Source organism: Zeus faber, assembly GCF_960531495.2.
Source record: "Zeus faber genome assembly, chromosome: 2".
In the NCBI taxonomy this organism is placed as follows: Eukaryota; Metazoa; Chordata; class Actinopteri; order Zeiformes; family Zeidae; genus Zeus; species Zeus faber.
Genome location: NC_137189.1, coordinates 27,612,589 through 27,637,533, shown reverse-complemented (window position 1 = coordinate 27,637,533; position 24,945 = coordinate 27,612,589). Strand labels below are relative to the sequence as shown.

The 24,945-nt window shown below is 44.0% G+C and overlaps 1 protein-coding gene across 1 annotated transcript in view; it reads left to right on the top strand.

Annotated features, from left to right (window-relative positions):
- The window catches only part of LOC307247693 (histone deacetylase 4-like), a gene marked incomplete at its 5' end in the record, with an annotated part of 35,783 nt that overhangs the window by 1,579 nt on the left and 9,259 nt on the right, over positions 1-24,945 (top strand). The window contains 15 exons of the mRNA XM_080023816.1: positions 4,975-5,282; positions 10,826-10,976; positions 13,465-13,588; positions 14,291-14,409; positions 15,815-15,943; positions 16,438-16,535; positions 16,655-16,789; positions 18,060-18,243; positions 19,646-19,872; positions 21,757-21,954; positions 22,641-22,830; positions 23,413-23,546; positions 24,070-24,172; positions 24,492-24,538; positions 24,696-24,803. Coding sequence (XP_079879942.1) covers positions 4,975-5,282; positions 10,826-10,976; positions 13,465-13,588; positions 14,291-14,409; positions 15,815-15,943; positions 16,438-16,535; positions 16,655-16,789; positions 18,060-18,243; positions 19,646-19,872; positions 21,757-21,954; positions 22,641-22,830; positions 23,413-23,546; positions 24,070-24,172; positions 24,492-24,538; positions 24,696-24,803 — 2,255 coding nt within the window. The remainder of the gene's footprint in view (positions 1-4,974; positions 5,283-10,825; positions 10,977-13,464; positions 13,589-14,290; positions 14,410-15,814; positions 15,944-16,437; positions 16,536-16,654; positions 16,790-18,059; positions 18,244-19,645; positions 19,873-21,756; positions 21,955-22,640; positions 22,831-23,412; positions 23,547-24,069; positions 24,173-24,491; positions 24,539-24,695; positions 24,804-24,945) is intronic.

Here is a 24,945-nt window from a genome sequence, read left to right as displayed (position 1 = left end):
TTCAAATGTGTGTGTGTGTGTGTGTGTGTGTGTGCGTTATTCGCTGTATTTGTATTTTTATTCTCACTTTTAACATCACAGTGTCACCATGGCAACCAGTGGTTTAAAAAAAAAAAAAAAAAAAGCAGATTATCACCAATGCTACCAGCTGGCGTCGCAAAAAATATAAAAATAAAATTATGAAGAAACAAAACAGTAATCAAAAAGTCGAAATCTCAATTATTATCAAAATGATCAAATATTTATTATTATCAAAATCATCTTTCTCATTCCAATGTAGTGAGAACATTTTGCTGGATAATATCTTCCAAAATAATACAACTCTATCTTTACAATCATATATAGACAGAAATTTAAATGACACAATTCAAGATTATTTATTAATCACAGGCTGCAAACAAATAGGAAGAAAAATAAAAAAATAGTCTATATCAGAATTAAAATACAACAAAGCAAATAAATATATAGGAAAATAATATAGTCAAAAACTTGTGTTTTTGTTTCCGAGATTTTTGAGAGAGAGAGAGAGAGAGAGAGAGCGTCAGTTCCCAGAAAAGCGAGCGAGTAAACACAACGACTGAGTCTCCCCGGAGGGAGGGAGGGAGGGAGGGAGGGAGAGGGAGAGAGAGAGAGAGAGATTTCCGTGGGTTTAAACAGGACATTCCCGGGCGATCGAGGCAGAGAGTCATTGTGAGTTTTAGAAGGAGGACGAGAGGAGTCGGACGGAGAGAAAACGCTGCAGCTGCTCTCATCACTGGAGGAGGTGAAGAGGAACTGAGGAGGAGGAGAGTGAAGGAGAGAATTGAGGACAGAAGGACAGGAGAGAGCAGACAGGTGAAGAGAGGAGGTAAAGAAAGAGACTAAAGTAGATGAGGAGAGGAGAGGAACTGAGGAGGTGAGGCGGGGAGAGGAGAGTTGAAGGGAGAGGGCGGGAAAGGGGGGAAAAGAGAGAAAGACCTGGGAGTAGAGCAAAGGACTAAGAGGAGGAGAGCCGGATAAAGGAGGTGAAGAGCAGCAGGTTTCTGTCCAGGTGGACGCTGCATCAGGATGGGTATGTGTTACATCTCTCTCTCTCTCTTCATCTCATGCTGTACACGAGTGTTTCGCTAAACATGTTAATCTGTTTAAATGCTTTTATTTAGATTTTTAATAGACTATTATCAATATCATATGATCTAATGTAATTTGAATCGAATATAATCAATGTAATATAGTATAATATAATCAAAATCTAATATAATCAAATGTAATTTTAATCAGCTGTAATGTAATAACATTTATTTAATCGAATATCATTTCATCTAATATGATATAATGTAGTATAATTTTAACATAAATTTATCAGATTTTTGTGTTGTTTAACAATCAAATGTAATTTATTGTAATTGCAATGTAAACTAATGTAAGATATCTAATGTAAGCTGATCTATCATAATATAATACAATCAAACTAATGAATTAAATTCATTTTATTGTAATTTAATACATTGTAATTTTAAACAAATCTTATTTAATCTAATTTTAATTGAATGTGTATAATATAATATGATAATAATCCAATCCCAGGGTGTTGTCAGGTCCTTAAAAAGTTTCGGCCATAAAACTCATTCAATAGTCGTTGTATTTGTATTTATTTGTATTTATTATATTTATCCATATATTTATTTTTTATCAAAACGAGTCATTCTTCTGCATCTGATTTTTTAAAACCCTTTAAACCTGTGTTGTGTTGATGCTCCCGTTTCAGTTTCTCAAAAGCCTCAAATTTAAAAGTGAAAATCTTTTCATAAACTCAATTTGTTGCCTGGAAAAGTGTGATCACGCTGTCACTAGATATCAGTGTTTGTTAAATGGTTTTGGTTTTCTTTGTTTTTATTTCTCCTATACTGTATAAAGCATATTTGGGTACCTACTGTAGAAAAGGGCTACATGAGTCTGAGGTAATGTTTTTATTATCATTATTATTATTATTATTATTATTGTCATTAGGGGTCCAGCCTGAATGGCGGGAACCCTGTTGTTTTTGTTCAAATCCATTATCACCAGTCAAAGTATCTGGCACTCAGAAACCGTCGAACCCACAGCACAATGGATTGAGATTTGTATTCGGGGCAGTCCACACATGCTGTGGTCCAAGTTTGATCCACATTGGACCATATCTGTGGGAGGAGAAAAAACTGTTTTTGTCACCTCCGTTGGTGACACTGTAAGGTGACGTGAGAACACTGCGGACTACTGATTGGTCACAGTGAATCATCACTGAGTCATTGCGTCAGTGTACATCCAGAGCCAATTCGCAGCATACGCCTGCTCACCAATCAGATAAAAATAAAATAAAAACACACACACCGTTACTATTGGTTTGATCTGATTGGCCTGATCGCACAGAGAGAACTCTGAGCATACAGATCGGAGAGCAGAGAGACATTTTTTGTTTTGTTTTAGAAAGGTTAAAAATACGGAACCTTTACTGGAAAATATTGAAACGGGAGGATAGTGGGAGAGAAGGGTAAAATACGGGAGAATCCTGGGGAAATCAGGAGGGTTGACAGGATTGTCGTCAAACAGGTGCCGGTCCCAATCTGGCAGATCCCGGATCATGTTCCGGCAGGATCCGGCACAAATTAAGCCCTAGTCATATGTCATCTTGCGTCACACGCATGTCGCACTGACACTGACAGGCATTGTTATTGCTGGGATTTTTCTTATTGTTGTCCTTGGCATGTCTGGAACACAGCGATCGCTGAACCCACGGACATGGTTGAGGTGTCATTAGAAACAGGACGTCTCAGATAACTCGTGGTTCAAGTTTGATCCATATCGATCCACATTTGGAGCAGAAGAAAAAACTATACAATTTTACCGGAAGAACACTCAACAAATGTATCTGCTTGTTATGGTAATTATGCGTGTCAGCAGGACTCACCACATTATTACGTCAGCCGATGCTGCGGTCAAGGAAAACTTCGAAAATTTTACTTTGTTTTAGTAGTAATGCAGATATAAAGACAAGCTACAGCACAAACTGATTCTACATTCCATGAGAACTCAAACATTTGTAATTGATACGAAGTGATGGTGTGTTTTATGGGAACTCGGAAAGCTTAATTTGTATCTAACACGACTAACCTGGACCCTGGATATTGCTGTCTGCGGCTATATTTATATTTATTATTATTATTATTATTATTATTATTATTATTATTATTATTATTGGTATTATTATTATTATTAATAGTAATAATACCAATAATAATAATAATAATTATTATTGTATATATATTTATTTTTACCTGTGCTGTCATCCTGGGCATCCAACGCAGAGTATTTATATGCCATTGCATCTAGGACAAAGTTAATCTGCGGAGTTCAACTTCTCAACCTGAAATGCTCTTTATTCTTTTTTTAATCATCATGAACTGCTGCAATAACTCTGTCCTGTTCAAGCTTTATAATATCCAGATATCATCAAATGATCCATATCGGGATATTTGTCAAAAAAATTGCAATATTTGTGTGGCCGGCCAAGGGGCGTGGTGAAGCCGTGACCGCAGACGGCAGCATGGCTTCCTTTCCCACAGCCGGCAATCCCCACTGGGATTCTCTGCCCACTGGTCGGGGTTCAGGGTGGGAGACGGAGTCTTTCTTGTCGTGGGTTGCCGACATGGCGAGAGTTTTTATTGTAAAAGGGAGCAAAAAGGCTCGCTGGCCAAAAGGATAAATGATAAAGAATAAGGCGTTGGGCGCAGGAAGAATGACGCTTCGCTGTGTCTCCTGGTCGGCTGAGGAGCCCGTGTGGCGAGACAGACATTAAGATGAGAGACATTAAGAAAGCTTCCTGCCCCGAGCCGGACCAATCAGCACCGCGCGGGCGCTGATTCGGCCGAGTCGGCGCAGCCGGGCGGCCGCGAGAAAGGGAGCTATGCTGCTGGCTGCAGCCGCGGCTTAACCACGCCCCTTGGTCCGCCACAATTCCATTTTGTCTGAATCTACCTGCTCTAGTTTAGAGCCGTTTGAAATGTGATCAAACAGTGTTTTAACCCAACAAGACACTGTGTAAAAAAGGAAATTAGATAAAAATGAAATAAAAATGAAATAAAAATGAAATAAAAATGAAATGTACTGTGCAGCAGCATTTCTGAACTGTTTGGCTGACTTGAAGTTGGTCTTTACCCACAATGCACTGCTGCTGTACAGCTCATATGACCGCTGTTGATTTACCTGCTGCTGCATTGAAGAGCACCGGAGACGTAGGGAAGTAAGCCAGGGAAGATGCGAGTTTGGAAGGTAGCCATGGTGTGATGTTGTTCAACTGGTGACCCGCAGCCCAAATGTGGACCCCGGGTGGGTCCACACCGGCCCTTTGAACTGTACATCAATTCCAGAAATACCTCAAGATACCAACAACCAGATGAGAGAATACTGTCTAGAAATGTTCTGGATCATTGTTATCCTTTCTGGTAAATTCATAAAGATCATTTCAAGGCTTGATGTTGGAAATAAATTCGGATTCATTTGGATTTGTGGACGATGTGGACAGGCCAAATAGATGCAGGACTCTTCTCAGGTCTGAAAAAGTTATTAAATCAATGCCAGCAGTTCCAGAATTTGGAAGAAAGTCAGAACATTTAAGGATATGAAATTGGATGCAATTTAGGCTCAGAACTTTCTTCCGTCGAAGTGAAGTTTCTTTGCACCATGATTAGCATTCAACAACAAGTATGATGTTTCATGAACTTTAAATGAAGCTATTTCAGGCCTCATATTGTGGGGGGAGTTTAAGATGATATCTTCCCATAATCCACCAAAGCACTGAAAGATAATGTAGGAAGATGTTGAATGACACCTCCAGACGTCAGCCACTACCTTGTCCCGTCGGCCAGACCTGGTTCGTGGTCTCCCTAACACAAGTCTCTCCCTCTTTCTCCCCCTCTCCATCCATCCCTTCCTCCTTCCCCCTCTCGTGCTCTCCAGTGGACATCAACGCAGCCTTGCCCTTGCGTCTCCCTCCAGCCGCCATCCCCATGGACCTCCGCATGGACCCCCAGCACCAGAAGCTGTCCTCGCTGTCTCCGCCCGGCCAGCAGACCTCCGTGTCGGGGCCCGCCGGGGGAGCGGGGTCCGTGGGGTCCTCCTCGGCCCGCGATCAGCAGCTGCAGCAGGAGCTTCTGGCCCTGAAGCAGAAGCAGCAGATCCAGAGACAGATCCTCATCGCCGAGTTCCAGCGGCAGCACGAGCAGCTTTCCAGGCAGCACGAGGTCCAGCTCCAGGAGCACATCAAGGTACAGGGTTAACCTTTGACCTGGTGGTGGAGCCAGGGGGTTAAATTGGGATGTGGGCGGTGGGTGGAGCCTGATTTAATCTTCCAGTTGGCCAGGTCAACAGCTTTTTTTGTGACCTGATCAGTACACTTTTTGAGAATTCTTCTTATTTTTTTTTTACGTTTGACGGCCACTCCGGAATTGTGGCGATTTCTTGGTAATCCTCTCGGTGTGTTCCATCCCTTTCTGGCAGGCCCAGATAGAAAAATATGGCAAAGGCAGCATACCTTCTGGATCTTTCTTGCTTATTTATTTACCAACGTTGGATGGTGTCCAACCCTCAAACTCAACTCCTGGACGGACCTCCAGCCAAATTTTGAAGGTTACATCCAGGGATCTCTGCATGGCAACCCCTCCCCCCCCCCCCCTAACAAGAGACAACAGGCTACGACTCACCGTTGAGCCAACCTATTCACGTTTCCGTGGCCACACACCTGGAAAGATCTCGATGTGTCACGATGCGTGTGGGGCTCGGAGGAATCCTGTTTAATTATGAGGACACCCTTTGAGACCTTTTTCCATCCGCCCCCTGGATCTGAGCTTCTGTCTCTGCCGGAACAGTGTGACGTCAAACGTACCTGAGTCACAGTGTCTGAAGTTGAAGGCTGCGTCTTCCGTTCCCCCAACACGCAAAGGCCTCCACTACGTGATTTATTTTTATTTTTTCCGATCTATAGGGTTCTTCTGGGAGGTCGCCCCTTGCCCGGGCGGGGTTTCAGACTCCTGGACGCTATTGATCTCTGCCGGTGAAATCGGAAGCTTGCGAAGGCCTTTTGAGTCTGGACTGTGATTGGCTTAAGGTGCTGCTGGACTAAGCGGAACTTGACCCGACGAGAACGAGTTGTGATGTATCAGTTGTACCGTAATTACAGGAAATTAATTGAAAGATGTCCGGTGGAATTGTACGTTTCTCGAAATACAGCTCCCTTGTTTGGCCGCTCTGGCGATGGGGAATTTCATGGGATTCCTCGAGGCTGTCAGTGAATTTTATCCCTTCCGGGTTCTTCCCTCTCACCCCCGAGTAACAGAAATGAGACGTTGGCTGACCGAAGGTTTCTCAAACTTTTGATTTAAATTTTAGCAATTTCTTACATGACATTATGTCATTTAGCAGACTCAGAACTTATTCATACACCGATGGAGGCAGCCATACAGGGCTCATGGGGAGCAGTTTGGTCTTGATCAAGGGCCACGAGGAGCCGGGGATCGAACTAGCATTTTCCCAAACTCCTCATGAGTCCTCAAAGTGCTCAGTGAGTTCCCTTCCAGAAGGGCCAGATAGAAAAGCACGAAATACCAGCGGTCGTGCGCCGGGATACCAAAAATGCATTAACCCCCGAGTTGCACCCCTAGGTGGACCCCCAGCACCTTCTAGTCTGGTGGACACGTTAGAGACATGGACCTCCAGGGATCTCCTCGTCACAAACCCCAACAAGAGAGAACAACCTACCACTTTCCAAACTAGTTTAATAATTATCTTTCATAAATGAAAGGATCAATACTGTTACTTGGAGAATCCATGCGCTCGCAGAGAACGTAGAATTTGGAATTCCCAAATTGACGGAATCCCTCTGAGGCTTGTATTCAACAGTGTGACACCTCTGATGGACGACGGAGGATCATGTTGATGCTGCACGGTGACGCACAAGCACACCTGGGAGGGCGCATTCAATCAGCCCATTCACCACCGCTGGGTACACACTATATACACACTGTGCACACGCTATACACACTATACACACTACATACACACACTATATACACACTGTGCACACGCTATACACACTATACACACTACATACACACACTATATACACACTGTGCACACGCTATACACACTATACACACTACATACACACACTATATACACACTGTGCACACGCTATACACACTATACACACTATATACACACTGTGCACACGCTATACACACTATACACACTACATACACACACTATATACACACTGTGCATAGGCTATACACACCATACACACTACATACACACACTATATACACACTATGCACACGCTATACACACTACATACACACACTATATACACACTGCACACACTATACACACTACATACACACTATATACACACTGCACACACTATACACACTACATACAGACACTATATACACACTGTGCACACGCTATACACACTACATACACACACTATATACACACTGTGGACACACTATACACACTACATACACACACTATATTTACACTGTGCACGCGCTATACACACTACACACACTACATACACACTGTGTACACGCTATACACACTACATACACACTATATACAAACTGTACACATGCTATACACACTATACAGATACACACACATGAAACACATATTACACACACTATACACACTATAAACACTATATACACACTGTGCACACGCTATACACACTATACACACGACATACATATACTATATACACACTGTACACACACTATATACACTATATACACTACGTACACACACTTTATACACTACATACACACATTATATACACACTGTACATGCTATACACACTATACAGATACACTCACACACACACATGAAACACATACAGGTATTACACTCACAATACACACTATATATATATATATATATATATATATATATATATATATATATATATATATATATATATAACACTATATACACACTGGTCACACGATACACACAAGCACACACAAAACACATACTACACACACACTATACACACAATATACACTATACACGCAAGACACACAACACATACTATACACATACTTTACACACTATACAAACACAGACATACATACACAGACTATACACATACTGCACACACACCAAACACACTATACACAAAACACACACTATACACAGTACACACACACATACTATACATACACACACACTATACATGCTATACCATATATACACACTATACACACACTGCACTATAGACACACACTTACACACACTTACCACACACGCAGACGTAGGTACAAGCTGTATTTCACTGTCTTCATGCACACACACACACACACACACACACTCTCATTAAACAAACACACTCATACATGTGCGCACACACACACACAGTGCGCACACACTGCACACTCATCTTTCCATTTGCTTCAATGAACTCATGCATGCGTGCACACTAACTCGTACTTGCACACAGAAAACCTTTCATATAGACACTCGTGCTTTTTGCACTCACTCATACACACCCACACACACACACACACACATACATACACTCAGATTTCTGCAGATTCACACACACTCACACACACACACACACACACACACACACACACACACACACACAGCAAACAGCAACAGGTAGAGAAATATTCCAAAGCACTTTGAGCTCAAACCAGAGGAAGAACAGGCGCTCTGTGCTGCTGCTGGGGGGTTTCAGGCTTTTCCACCCCTCCTCCCCTCACCCTCATCATCGCCCAAATCACCCCCCCCCCCACCCCCCACACACACACAAACACACACACACACACACACACACACACACACATACACATACACACACACACACACACGTATACACACACGCAGACACACACACATACACACACGGGCAGACACACACACACAGGCCTGGACGCCCACCAGAACATCCACCATGTCCCCTCGTCCTTCCTGGTTTCATCCTGGAGGCCTCCGACCTTCTGCTCTCCTTCAGCCTCCTCTTTAGACCTCCCTGCAGAAGGTGCATCGTCCCAGCTAATACTTCAGACATGACCAGTGGCTCCCCTCCATCCCTAAAAACCTTGGTCTTTTTCGGGATATTCTTTCACATCATTCATTCATTTCATATCATTCCTGATAAACTGCCAATTTAAAAGCAACGTTGACAAATTCAATGTACTATTGGCCAATTTAGACCTTAATTAGGTAAGTTTAGATCTTGGTTAGTTAAGTTTTGACCTTCATTGGCTAAGTTTAGGGCTTTATCGGCCAGTGCTGCCTGTGCCGGTGGCGTTTTATGCTGTGCTTTATGATCCTCATTAAACTTTATGCTCATTGTTTGTTTAGATGAAGGCCAGGGCTTGTGGCCAGAGGCTTTTTATCGGTTCACTTCAAGCCGCTGCCAGACAGTAATACTCCAGATGGTGAAGAGAAGCCCTGGAGGACGACGTAGAGATGTGTCGGACGGGCAAAAGATGGAACAACTGATGGGTTTTACAGCAGATAATGAGAAGGGATCAACGTGTTTATGTTGCTGGTGTATGGAAACAGTTGTTGTGGAGTTGAGGTGAGAGTCAAGTTGTCAGCTGGAAGCTTTAGAGAAATAAGGAGATGTTCCGGCAATGACGCAGGCTCCCCCAAACTACATTCCTGGAAGTAAAAAAGGGAAATAGAATTTAAAAAAAGGAAAACTAGTAGGTGTAGACAGATCTGACCTACCTGGAGAGTTGACTCTGCATTAGAATAATGCTTCTCAAATGGGGATACTTGTACACCTAGGGGTACTTTGTAGGGGTAATTTAATATTGGTTATATATAATGTTTAAAAAAACCCACATCTGATGCACATAGAGTAAGTCATTTATTTTAATTTAAAAAAAATTCCCAATGCAGGTGAAGGGAGTACTCAGCTTAAAAACATCTTAGAGGGACCACAATACTAAAAGAAGTTTGAGAACCGCTGCATTAGTAGATACTGTATGTTAGATATGTATTTAAACCAGGCTCGAGGAAAAACAAGCCTTACCGCAATGTGTCGTTCCAATATATTGTTTATAATATTGATATGAGACTAGATATTGTCTGGGAATCGGGTTGTCGTAATATCTCAATATAGTTAGTAGGAGTGTTAGTAGGAGTTTTCTGAACTTCACCAACTTTTCTTCAAAACAATGGTCATTATATCCACATTACTATGGATTGGTTCTCTAATATTTCTTGTGTGTAAATATCTTATGAAAGCACCTATAGGACCAAAATGTTGTCAAAAAAATCTATATCAAGGTATTTGTCCAAAGAAAGTGTGACATTTGATTTGGTCAATATTGCCCTTAGCTAATACAGTATATCGAGTTTTGAACAGGTGGACGTCTAGATCCCTGCTCGGTCCAGTCGAATTGGACCACAGAAATGACCCACCACCCAGTTTTGGATTGGGACCCACGGGTGTAGAAACCAATGGCTAACCCAATGGCTAAGGAATTGCACGTGAAAACTCTTAATATTAGACATTGAAAGCCAAACTAAACTCAAAATTAGGCTTAAATAGGTAGTGTCAATACTGTAGGTTGTTTAAACCAATGGCTAAACCATTATATCACTGAAATAAGTTGTATTTTAACCTGGTTTTCTGTATTGAAGCTTGAGGAAAATGTCCACAGTGTAATTCCAACAGATGTGGCTCCTAAACTGTTCTAACACACAAACCTATCCCTTGAATATTTTATGTTAAAATCATTTTCCTCATGCTTCTGACTGTTTTGGGGTGCCTTTGTTTCGCTCCCCCCTGCAGCAGCAGCAGGAGCTCCTGGCGCTGAAGCACCAGCAAGAGCTCCTGGAGCACCAGAGGAAGATGGAGAGCCACCGCCTGGAGCAGGAGCTGGAGAAGCAGCACCGCGAGCAGAAGCTGCAGCTGCTCAAGAACAAGGAGCGCGGCCAGGAGAGTGAGTGGAGCTCTGTGCACGCACACACACACACACGCACACACACACACACACACACACACACACACACACACACACACACACACACACAAACACGTTCACGTGGGGGAAGTTGTTATCAATGCCGGTTATTGATCCGATTCTGCTCTTGACCACTACGTTATAAATTGTGCCTTGAAATTAGACTTTAGACACAGTTTTAGCCCATTTAACTACACATTTTACCCTATTTTTAGATTTTTTTATATGGTTTTTTTCTATAACTTATTGAGTAATTTTCATTTGTTGGATTTTTGTATTTTATATTTTTTTGTATATTTTTATTTATTTTTTTAATTTCACGTTAACACAACAGTGCTTCCATTTTTTCAAATGGAATTTACAAAGACAAAATGCGGCAAAATTAAGTCCCTTTGACACAAATATGCATCAATGTAGTTGTCAGTGGGACCAGGGGATCATTTTAAGGAAGACCTCTCACCACATAGTTGGAATTTTGCAAAAACCCGAAAATAGAGACAATATTGACAATAAAAAAAATTGATTTTTGTAGGGGTGAAACGTGTGTCCTGACTAGTACATGGGATTAATGTTTCACTAAGTGCAATAACCACCATCACTGGTGAAGGGACACCCACACCTTAGCACTCTAGCGTATTGTTTTTAGTGTTGCATATAGATATTTTACATTATTTATTACCAATAGAACCTTTGTATTTGTTTTAGCTGTTCTTAAACTTTGTATTTGTATTTTTGAAATGACAATAAAGGCTATCTATTCCATTCTGCAACAGCGTTGCAGTTACTATTACCTTGGGGTGTCCACTAGGGGGCAGCCTTGCAGTTACTATTTACTTTGGCGTATTCACTAGGAGGCAGCCTTGCAGTTACTATTTACGTTACATGTCCACTCGGGGCCAGCGCTGCAGTTATTTTTTATGTTATTTAATGTAGGGGTAGCGTTGCAGTTACTATTTGCCTTGGTGTGTCCACTAGGGGGTAGTGTTGGAGTTACTCTTATCTTGGCTTGTCCACTCCCCCGAGTGGCATTGCAGTTACTATTTGCGCTACATACAATAATGCACTTAGCATTTACTTTGGCGTATCCACTAGGGGACAGCGTTGCAGTTACTATTTACTTTGGCGTATCCACTAGGGGGCAGCGTTGCAGTTACTATTTACTTTGGCGTATCCACTAGGGGGCAGCGTTGCAGTTACTATTTACTTTGGCGTATCCACTAGGGGGCAGAATTGCAGCTACTATTTACGTTACATGTCCACTAGGGGGCAGCGTTGCAGTTACTATAGTTCAACTGTGTCACTATGCAGAGGCAATTTGTGTAGGTCGTAGAGTTATTATTATTGATTTAGGTGGGTTTACACCTCAACTGTGTCCTCTATTTGGATATTTATACAAATTAACTCTCATATACAGTATTTATAGATTCATAGACACATTGTAAATGGACTGCTTATAGCGCCCTCTGTAGTCCAGACGACACATTACATCATTTATGATTTGGAAAAAAAATAAAAAAAAAATAAAAATAAAAAAACTTCCATTGATCAAGTTTGGGATCAGATAAAACATTTTATCCAAACTTGTTGTAAGTGATTAGGGTTTTTCAGCCCTTCGCCCCAGTCAGACTTCAGACAGCGGAGATCCCGGTCTGCTCCTCATTAGCGTCCAGGACCGTTCCGAGCCTCTAGCCGCTGAATGGACCTTTTTACAGCCATGTGCATGTGATGGCTTTCCATGTGTCTTGGTGATGGCGGTGTTTTTCCATGGTGAACACACCTGTGCGAGCCGGTGGCCTTGAGCTGTGTGTCTGTGTGTGTGTGTGCGCGTGTGCATGCGTGCGTGCGCTTGTGTATGTATGTGTTCAAAATGGTTTTGATCTAACTTCTCCCAGCAGCGTCAAATTCCATCCCTCTGCCTGCTCCGGGAAGCAAACTGCCAAAACACATTAGCACGTTAGCATGTTAGCACTTCCAAATCCCATTGGAAGGCATTCTTGTTCCGGGATATGATTCCCAAAAAGTCCCAAAAAACTCCAGGGTGGTGTGACCATGGAGTAAAGTGTCCAAGTGACCACATCGTACTGATATATACACTATCTTTGCATCATAATGTCTACTTTTGTTTCGTTTTTGTCTTACTGGATTTTATATTGTATAAATTTCATGTTATTATGAAATGTAAGTTAATAGATATGATGTTCATATTTTTATCTCTTGGAGGATTTCATTTTATTGTTTTTTTTATTTCAGACTTTTTTTTTAATTTTAAATAGATAAGAAACACGAGAAATATCTTGAAAATGTGAAAGAAAACAACAAATTCTTCAGTTTTTTTTAAATTGAAATAAGAAAAATATTTTAGAAACATTTTTACAAATTGAAAATATACATGACAAATAAATAAATAAATGAAATATGAAATCATGATAAAACATGATATCCAATAAATCAGAAGTTGTGGTTGCAGGCGCGGTGGCCAGCACAGAGGTGAAGATGCGTCTCCAGGAGTTCGTCCTGAACAAGAAGAAGGCGCTAGCGCAGCGGAGCCTCAACCAGGGCGGGGTCCCCAACGACGCCCCTTACTGGTACCGGTGAGGAATGGACATATAGGAAATTGAGGACATTGAGGCTATTTAGGAAATCGTGGATATTAAGGGTATTTAGGACTTTTAGGACACTGAGGGTGTTGAGGACATTGAGATTATTGAGGAAACTGAGGACATTTAGGACATTGAGGACATTGAGGATATTGAGGACATTGTGGACATTGACAACATTGAGGATATTGATAAAATTGTGGACGTTAACGACATGGAGGACTTTAAGGACATGGAGGACTTTAAGGTCATCGAGGGTGTTGAGGACATTGAGGATATTGAAGACATTGAGGACGTTGACGACATGGAGGACATTGACGATATTGAGGAAATTGTGGACGTTGGCGACATGGACAACTTTTAGGACATTGAGGAAATTTAGGATATTCAGGGTATTTAGGACTTTTAGGACATTGAGGGTGTTGAGGACATTGAGATTATTGAGGAAACTGAGGGCATTTAGGACATTGAGGATATTGAAGACATTGAGGACATTGACGACAGTGAGGATATTGAGGAAATTGTGGGCGTTGACGACATGGAGGACTTTAAGGACATGGAGGTCTTTAAGGTCATTGAGGGTGTTGAGGACATTGTGATTTTTGAGGACATTTAGGACATGGAGTAAAAAGGTCATTGAGGATATTGAGGGTATTAAGGACTTTTAGGACATTGAAGATTTTGTGTGTGTTGCAGTAAAACCCAGCACAGCTCCCTGGACCAGAGCCCACCCCCTCAGACTGGACTGTCCGCCTACAACCATCCGGTGCTGGGGGTCTACAACCCCCGAGATGACTTCCCCCTCCGCAAGACGGGTAACATGTACACACACACACACACACACACACACACACACACACACACCCAACCTTGGAGGGCCTTTAGCATGTTCTTGAGTTTGCATGTTCCCCCTATGTTCAAGTGGGTTCCTTCCCTCCCTAAAAGCTGTCGATCCCCCTTGGCAAGGCCTGGGCCAAAGATCTGGAGTCGCACCAGGAGTGGCAACCTATGTTAAAGAAAGTGTGGTACACCTCCATATGTTGAGAAACCTCGGCCAAGGCACTTTTAGAAGTGGTTGCCAACTAGGCAACCCCTTGGGAAATAGGCTGAAATAGAAATAGGCTGAAATAACAGATTCGAGTGATAAGTGACGATGCTAATTGGTGGAAGCTGGCCCACACGCAGCCAGCTGATTGGCCAAAAAAACATAAACAGAACATTAGTGTCAGCGTTGTGAGCCAAGGCGACGACAAAATGATAATCCCTGTGAACGGACGTGTACAATAGTCACTTTCCTTTTCTTTTCTTCTGCTCCTCCTTTTTGACTGTGTTTTTTACTCCTCTTACAAATTCTGCAGATCGGCAAAACGTAGAATGCAGAATGGCATCTTTGTGCGGGAACAGAGGCTTCGGCAGGTTTCGTCTGGACCTGGCAGTAGAATCAGCATCGTAGCCGAAGGGTTTAAGGGTCCTAAAGTGACGATAGTTCAAAGTGATAGATTAAGGTCCTAAAGTGACCTTGTTTCAAACGAAGCCTCTCAAGTACCTTTTTCATTTGAACAAAGATGCCTGATAATCTAAAATGGATGCACCCAGGTAAAAATAGGTATTAGTCGTTGTTTTAAGTATGAGACGTCAAATGTGTTTTCGGGGGGGTCTGTGATCAATAGCCATCAGCACAGTCCAACACAGTTAACTCTATGAAGGCATTCCCATCCATAGAGAGTGCATTGAATGACGCCTGAAAATATGGGATGTCAAGGGTGTAACATGTACGTTGGAAAATACTTTTCTTTTGAAAAACCAAGTAAACCAAACGCTTGAATTTTTTCTCCGCACTGATAAATATTACATGCAGAAACCTTAATGTCTCTCTCTGCCTGTATCGCCCTCTAACTTCTATTTTGAAAAGCAAAGTAAACAAGAATCAGCAATCGGGTTTCAGCCCTATGGGCCTGAATCCCTAATAAGAGATGGTTGAGCTGTTTCTCAGCGGTGATAAACATTAGTAGATGCAGGAAACCTCCATAGCTCTCTCTCCCTTTCTCTCCCGATCTATCCCTCTCGCTTCCTTTTGGAAAAGTACTTTTATTTTGAAAGAAATATATAGCTGTGTGCAGAAAACCTGACACGTCTCTCATTCTCTTCCGCCCTCCTCTCTCCCTTTCCCTCCCACCTCTCCTCACCCCCCCCCCCCCACCTTACCTTACGATACCTCAGCGTCGGAGCCCAACCTGAAGCTGCGCTCCAGGCTGAAGCAGAAGGTGAGTGAGCGGAGGAGCAGTCCTCTGCTGAGACGCAGAGACAGCCCCGTGTCGGCCGCCAAGAAGCGCTCACTGGACATGGCAGGCAAGCTGCACGCACACGCACACGCACACGCACACACACACACACACACACACACACACGCACGCACACACACACACCCTTCCTCAACCCTGCTCAAAAAAACATCAATACTGGGCCTGTGAATCGATTGAAAAATATGAATAAAATGAGCCGCAGTGTGCTGTGATTAATCGCGATTCATCATTTTCTTTCCTTGTATTTTTTCTTAGCCATGTAATCAATATTTAAACATAGAACCGCGGTGTGTGTACACATGCAAGTGCACACACACACACAAACACGCCCTTCTTCTACACTGATCACCAAACATTAATACCAAGGCTGTGAATCTATTTAAAAAAAAATCAATAAAATGAACCGATTAATCAAACATCATACTGTGAGTGTGCAAATCTTTTTTTTTTTTCACCTTAAGCTAACCGAACCTTGTAATGATCTGTGTGTGTGTGCGTGTGTGTGTATGTGTGTGTGTGTGTGTGTGTGTGTGTGTGCAGACTCAGCGTGTAGCAGCGCTCCTGGCTCGGGTCCAAGTTCCCCAAATAACAACAGCATCGAGAACGGAGTCTGTGTGACAGTCTGCACAAGTACAGAGGTATCTATCTATCTATCTGTCAATCTGTCTGTCTGTCTGTCTGTCTGTCTGTCTGTCTACTACTACTACTTACTACCTACTTTCCTACCCAAACAATATAACCTCTCCCTGTCCTCCAGATGTCTCTGGCCCAGCGTCTCTGCAGCACTGCAGATCTCGGCTCCATCACCCAGCTCTCCCTCTACACCTCGCCCTCCTTACCCAACATCACCCTTGGGCTGCCGGCCACCTCCACGCCCACAGCCGCCTCCAGTGTAAGACTCGTTAACTAGTCTCCATAACTCATCTCCAAAACTAGTATGAGAGTCGTGACCTTTTAAAATAGTCCCACAGGGATTTCAGAGAGTGGGGGGTTTTTTTTGTGATGACCCAAAATGCTTGATTTTGCTGCGGTTTGCTTGATTGTGCTGGGTTTTTTTTCACTGTCAAGTTGAAAGTTGTGAAGTTAAAGTCCTTCTATCAATTCATCAACCCTTTTTTATGTAAGTTATATACAGGGCCGACCCCTGTTTTTATGTGGCCCGAAGAGGCAGGGTGGGGGGGGGGGGTCAAGTTGTTTTGTTCAAAGCGGAGGAAGATAAAAGTACATCTAAAATACAAACACACTACTTTTAACCCAACGTTACCCACAATGAAACACATCTAAAATAAAAACACACATCATTACCCACAATGCCGCTTCGTTACCACGGCGGAGGCGGGGAGGAGCGAACAACACAGAAAGTCGCACTGAGCGTGTGGCCCCTACACTGATCATGTGTTCATGCCAGCGGCGTAAGTTCTTTATTTACCTATTTACTTTTAAGAACCCATTAGGAGTCCTGTTTAATCGCTTCCCGTGGTTATACACATTCTGCAAATCACAGAAAAAAAATGGAAATATTTCATTTTAACCATGGACTCAAAGTTCCAAAGTTTTGTCTGGTTTCTGTGGGAAGCTGCGACTTTAAGCAGCCTGTCAATTTGAACCTTTAGTGTGCAAATGTTGCTGCAATTTAGCCAAATTGCGAGTTCTTTCTCAGTATTGCAGAGATTTTATGAATCTGGTTGAATTTGCGTTCATTATTGCAAAATCACAATTTCCTTATGGGTCTCCAGATTAGATATGCTGGAGTTTGAATGTAGTCTTCGAAGGTCAGAAATATGCCGGGCATTTGAAACAATGAAAAACTTTTTTTTTTAAATTTCCTTCATTTCTCCCCAAAAGTACATGACCAAGAGATTGACGTCGAAAAAACCCGAGAAATTTGCTGTGCATGTTTATCAAGGTTAAGGCCCGTATGTGTGAACTCGCGTCGAAAGTGGAAATGACCCCCCGCTGAGCGACCTGAATTGAATCCTTTGTTGTGATCCCGTGGTGCTGGTGAGTGGAGGGTTGCAGGTTCAAGTCCCGTGGAGGACGGGCGCCGGGCGCAAAGTGTCGGCCACGCGCAGACAAAGTGTTCCACTTTGCTTGTGGCGGAGGACCCCTGATTGAGGCTTGATGGAGCGTCCCGTGTTTAACCTGTAACCCCTCCTCTCCAGGTTGCCTCGACCCAGCAGGAGGGCGCCAGCATCCAGCCCGCCCTGTCCCTCAGCCCTCCCTTCCTGTCGGGGGCCCACCTGACCCCCTACCTGGCTGAAGGTGGAGCGCCCCCCGGTGGCCCCGGTCTGATCCAGCACATGGTGCTGCTGGAGCAGAACCCGGCGCAGAGCCCTCTGGTCACAGGTAGGAAACGCTCTGAAGATTGGAGCCGTTTTTTGAAGCCCCGAGTTTGGGTTCAAGCTCGCCACCATCTTGGCATGACGCAGAGCCAGAACTTCCTGGTTTGGGTTTGAGTCTCGGTGTGACTGAAACCCCCAGACAGTCATCGGAAGGAAGAACCGCGCCCGCCTTGCTCGAACGCAAACAAGATACCGGTCAATCAAGGAAGCCACGCCCCCAAATATACACATTTTTAAACCTTGATATCTCCTTAATGGAACAACAATTTTCAACATCATAACATCCCGTTAGAAGAAGTAAACGTATACATCGAGTCCCTAAAGTCAAAAAAATATTGTCTCCATCTATTTCTAGAAGATTCTTCTTTTTCCATTGACTTCCAACAATGAGATCTGAGCCACAACTCGAGTCGGGAGAACGTCACACGGAAAACATGAAATGGTTAATAAATGCTGGGGGTGTAAATGGTTTGAAATGAGATGACATGAAAGACGACTTCCCTAATTGCGCGTTATCATTAAAACACTCGAAGCCGTCCACCCGCCTCATTACCACCCCTCACTCACTCACATGCACGCCAGGCGGAGAATACACCGCCTGTTCGCCCCGCCTGCGTTCGCCGCCCGCCCGCCCGCCGACGCACACACATTCATTAGCTCGAGCTAATGAGTGCTAACGAGCGCCTCTCAGATGTCAACGCCAGCAGCGGGGGAACATGGGGCGTGCAAGGCCCTTTCACAGTCTGTCAGCCCTCGTTAGCCCTCATTAGCACACTGACTAGCGCCCGGGCGCACTTTCTATTTCGGGATCCCGCGTGCACAAGCGCTGACGCGCGCCCGATGGACGCCCGTGTCCGTCCGTTCCGTACGTGTGTCGCCGGCAATCCGTGCACATTCGGGACACACACACACCCTCCCCGCCGCGTCCCCTCGCCCCCCGGATCGTCTCCTCGGACGCCTCCCGGCGCGTCGTGGGAACCCCCGCGCGGTGCATGCAACGTACGGCCGTTTAAAAGTATGTTCTCACAGTCACATAATGCGGCTCCCAGTCTGTGTTGGTGGAGGATCTACTGGCTGAATGTTCCCACCAGAGTCCCCCTCACCCCCCCCCCCCCCCCCCTCCGTGTAATGCATGAGTAGAGTGCTCGCCTGCGGATCATTTCCAACACAAAGAGCAACAGACGGGCGTCTCTGGCACCCAGCGTCCTGTCACCAGGAGGAATTTGTGCCTCTTATGATCCTATAGATTTTACCACAAAAAACGGGAGCGTGGACTGTTGTGCATTTCAGACATTTCACTGCGTCTTTGTATGAACGTACGTATGCGTATGTGGCGAATAAACCTCTCAAATGGCGACCCTTTCTCCTCCAACCTCCCCACCCGTCGCCTCTCGCCCTCCGCCCAGGCGTGAGCGGCCTCTCCATCCAGGCGTCCTCGGCGGCCTCCATGTCCAAGCTGCAGCGGCAGCACCGCCCGCTGGGTCGGACCCAGTCGGCGCCCCTGCCGCAGGGCAGCTCCGCCCACGCCGCCCAGGCCCTCGCCCTGCAGCAGCTGGTGGTGCAGCAGCAGCACCAGCAGTTCCTGGAGAAGCACAAGCAGCAGTTCCAGCAGCAGCAGCTCCACCTCAACAAGGTGGGTGGGGGTGGGTTGGTGTGTGTGTGTGTCCGTGTGTGTGTGTGTGTTGGGGGGGGTCTGGTGGGTGTGTGTGGTTGGACCTTTTAAGGCCAGTTAAAGGCCCCGTCCGTCCATCCATCTGTCTATCTATCTATCCGTCTATCTGTCTATCCGTCTGTCTGTCTGTCTGTCTGTCTGTCTGTCTGTCTGTCTGTCTGTCTGTCTATCTATCTATCTATCTATCTATCTATCTATCTATCTATCTATCTATCTATCTGTCTATCTGTCTGTCTGTCTGTCTGTCTATCTATCTATCTATCTATCTATCTATCTATCTATCTATCTATCTATTTATCTATCTATCATTAATCAATCAATCCATCTATCATCCATCTATCATCCATCTATCGATGTAGCCATCTAGCCATGTTTTTTTTTGTTGTTTTTCTGTTTGTTTTTTTGGTCGTCCTCAGTTTGCAGGTATCCCTGTGTTGCCGTCGTCACACAGAGGAAGCTGCTGCTTTATATGGTCAGGCAGGAAGTCAGAGCAGCGTTCATCGGGGGATGAAAGGAGGAATTTCCTCCTCCCCTCCTGTCCTCCCTCAAGTGAAATCTTTTCACACAAACACCCGCTCATGGTTTCCACCAGCGATGCACTTCCTGTCCACCTCCCCCCCAGAGGACATTGTGTTATCTTTTCATTTCAATCTTTATTCCCCTCTTCGCCTTCAGGACTGAATCTTTGATTTCAAGTTGTAACGTATTCAGGGAGAAATTGAAGATACATTTCGGGATCAATGCTCATACTGATCAATACAGATGTTGGATGGTTTTGTGTTGAGGTCTGATGGGAGGAAGAGGAGTGGAGGGAGGACGGAGCTTTGGGAGGAGGATTAAGGTGCTGACATCAGTGCAGCTTTCCTGGAAATCACACACACACACACACACACACACACACACACACACACACACACACACACACACACACACACACACACACACACACATATACACACACAGATTTCTGGTAAACATTTCTGTTTCTTTCCTTCGTCTTGCTCTTCCTCTGTCATTTATATCAACATCGGAATTAACACACACACACACACACACACACACAAACACACACACACACGTTAAATTGGTCTTAAACAGAGTTACACTGGTCATAATCAGAGATAACCTGGTTCTAAACTGAGTTAAAATCTCATTGAGATTTTGTGGTTTTTCAGGGATGTTGGGATCAGGGTACAGGACAGAGTGGTGCATGGTCACAAAATCCCCGGTACAGGGTCCCAGTCATGACCCTCGTCTAGGGTCAAATGACCCCGGTACAGGGCCACATGACACCAATGCAGGCTCACACGGTGCCCATGTGGAGTCACATGACCCTTTGACAGGGTCACCTGACACCTGTGTAGAGTCACATGCCACCCGGTTCAGGGTCGCATGACACCGGGGGCAGGGTTCCGTGATCCATGACTGAACATTCACCTCATCAATACTGTAATACCTGGCCCACATACTGTATGTATTCCTTAATATTTATTATTATTATTCTCAGTTAGCAAACCTTGTGTGCATTATATTGCACAAAGATATTACACAATGTACATGAATATATACATTTCTACATATAGTTTTTGTGGATCTGTTTTTTTTTTTTTTTTTCTTTTTGATGCTTCATATAGATTTGTATTTTTTTTTTTTACTTTACTTGTACGTTGTTTTATTTTCATCTATTTTTTTATTTTCTATTTCACAGTCTCCGACACAATCTCGGGAGTTTGCAAAAAAAAAAAACCAACCCCGACATTTTTGTTTGTACCGCGTCAATATGGACGTAACGAATACGTCGCTTGAATCCTGAAAGCCTCGCCCTGATTGGTCCTCCTCCCCCAGCTGATGTCCAAGCCGTGCGAGGCGGGCAGGCAGCACCAGAGCCACCCGGAGGAGACGGAGGAGGAGCTGCGGGAGCACCAGGACTGCACCGACGGGCCCCTGCCACCAGGGGTCACTGTGAAGCAGGAGCCCTGCGACCCTGACGAGGAGAGGGAGGAGAGGGAGTGGGCCAGCGAGCAGGAGCTGCTCTTCAGACAGGTACGACTGGACGATTCTAACCGAAATCGTACGTAATATATGTAAATAAAATATGTAAATACAATGTATAAATACATCTGTATTATTTCATTTATCAAGATATTTATCAATACACTTATTTTTGTATTTATGCATGTATTTTTATTCATTCATATGTGTATATATATATATATATATATATATATATTTTTTTTTTTACATCAGAGGGTATTTTCCTACCATTGACAATACCGATGCGGAGTTCATCAAATCATCAAAAAACACTCAAACAAAGGCACTAACTATACTCAAAATCACATTTTCCAAACACCTTATGCTCGTTCGTTTTCCATTTTTAATCCAAACTATCGACCGGAGCTGTACGTAAATATGTGAACTTTCAAACCAGAAATATGAAAGACTATTGAAGCAGTTTTTGGTGAAAACGTGAGAGCGTGGAAGCGAGCGTTTTAGGCAGTTAACGTCAGCTCAGTTGATGAGGGGGCTCGGTCTATGATCAACTGGTCACGCCCACATCGCATAGCTCCACCCACTTTCTGAGCCAGGTTTAATATGAGGCCTTTCTGCGGCTCTGGGTCTCACTGTGCAACGCTTTACTGTGTGCATGCATGCATGCATGCATGCGTGTGTGTGTGTGTGTGTGTCTGTGTGTGTGTGTGTGTGTGTGTGTGTGTGTGTGTGTGCAGCAGGCTCTCCTGCTGGAGCAGCAGAGGATCCACCAGCTGAGGAACTACCAGGCGTCCATGGAGGAGGCTGGCTTGTCCGTCACCTTCGCCGGGCACCGCCCCCTCTCCCGGGCCCAGTCTTCCCCCGCCTCCTCCTACCCCATCAGCATCCCGCCTGCGGACACACCCCCCAAGACCCACTTCACCACAGGTGAGCCGCCTGATTGGTCCTCGTCGGGTCAGGTGACAACCAGGTCCTCAAGAATTTTGAATTGGTCTTCAGCCTGAATCCGACAAACATCAACAACAACAACAAAGCGGAAATCCGTTCATTTGGAAGGAAAAGTCGGATTCACACATGAAAAGCTGTGACACTCTGTGATAAGCTCTGCCCCTGCCATAGTAAGCTCCGCCCCTCTGCCATGCCAAATGTCCGTGCTCGTCAAGACTCTGGGATGTGTTCATTTTTAAACTCTTGCAAAAGGTTTCGGCTCTCACAGTACGACCGGAAGCCACTGTTGCTAAGCAACTGCTAAGCAGCGTTTAAGTTTAAACTTATTTAAACTACAAGTTACGCATACAGTATAGAGCATTTATATGTATTTATGTATTTTATATGTATTATGTAGATATGTAACTAACGCTGGATGCTTAGATGCAACTAATCCTGGTTAGATCTGAAGTGTGCTGAATTTAATCCTCATTGGTGAAACCCTAACCCTGAAATTCATTGTTTATGACTAAAACGTGGATGCGTGCGTGTGTGCGTGCGTGCATGCGGTGTGTGTCACAGGCCTGGTGTACGATTCCCTGATGCAGAAGCACCAGTGCATGTGTGGAAACACCAACAGTCACCCCGAGCACGCCGGGAGGATCCAGAGCATCTGGTCCAGACTGCAGGAGACCGGGCTGCGTGCGCAGTGTGAGGTAAACCGGGCTTAAACTGGTCTTAGAATGAGTTAAACTGATCTTAAACCAAGTTAAACTATGCTAAGCTGGGCTTAACAGTAGTTAAACTGGTCTTAAAATGGGTTAAAATGGCCTTAAACATGGCTTAAACTGGGTTAAATTGTGGTGAGCTGTGAGATTGTTTTGATGGGTCAAATTGAGTTCAAATTGACCATAAATTGAACTTACTGTATATTGAGCCAAACTGGCCTGAAACTGAGGTAAACTGGTCTGAAACTGAGTTAAACTGTCCTTTAACTGAGGTAAACCGGTCTGAAACTGAGTTAAAGGTGCCTTAAATGGAGTTAAACTGGTTTGAAACTGAGTTAAAGGCGCCTTAAACTGAGTTAAACTGGCCTTAAACTTCATTTTGCCGAACAGGAACTTCCAGGTTGAGTTTTTAGTTCCGGGTCCTCCCACATGTGACATAGTTTAACAGAACAAATGTAAAATGTTGAAGTTATTGAAATCCAAAGAAAAAGGTGGTGTATTTGTGTTTCAGTGCATCCGGGGCAGGAAGGCGTCTCTGGAGGAGCTGCAAACGGTTCATTCTGAGGCTCATGTTCTGCTTTATGGAACCAACCCTCTGAGGCAGAAACTGGACTGTAAGAAGCATCATGTTTATGATATACATGATATCTATTATATACAGTATGTAGAGTATGTTTACTATAACTGTCGGTAATAGTACTACTACACCTGCACGCTGAGTACTGTGTTAAATTGACACTGGACGATACCGAATCGTCCCATTTTGATACAATACTGAAGTATTATGACGAAAGAAAAGTTTCAATATTAAGAAAAGTCTTGAAATTAAGAAACATATTCAGAAGGTATTAGGTATTAAAATAAAGTATTGATATTTGACCAACTATTTACCAACTCTCCTCGGCTCTGTCCTTTTTCCTCTCCTTCTTCCAGGTTCCATAACTCCCATGTTCGTGAGGCTGCCATGCGGCGGGGTGGGGGTGTGTTGGCCCACAATAATAATAATAATAATAATAATAGAACATTATATTTATTTTTGTTTTATGATTTTTTTTAATTCTAATCTGTGTGTGCGTTTGTGTTTCTGTGTGTATGTGTGTGCGTGTGCGTGTGTGCGTGTGTGTGTGTGTGTGATAGGTGGACAGTGACTCCATTTGGAACGAGGTCCACTCGTCCAGCGCCGCTCGTCTCGCTGTGGGTTCAGTAGTGGAGCTGGTGTTCAAGGTGGCAGCGGGGGAGCTGAAGGTAGAGTCATCTATCCATCCATTGAACCATCCCTTCACCCCCCTCTCTATCCCTCCATCTATTCATCTATCCCTCCATTCATCCATCCATCCATCCATTTATATATCCATCCTCCATCCCCCTCTCTATCCCTCCATCCATC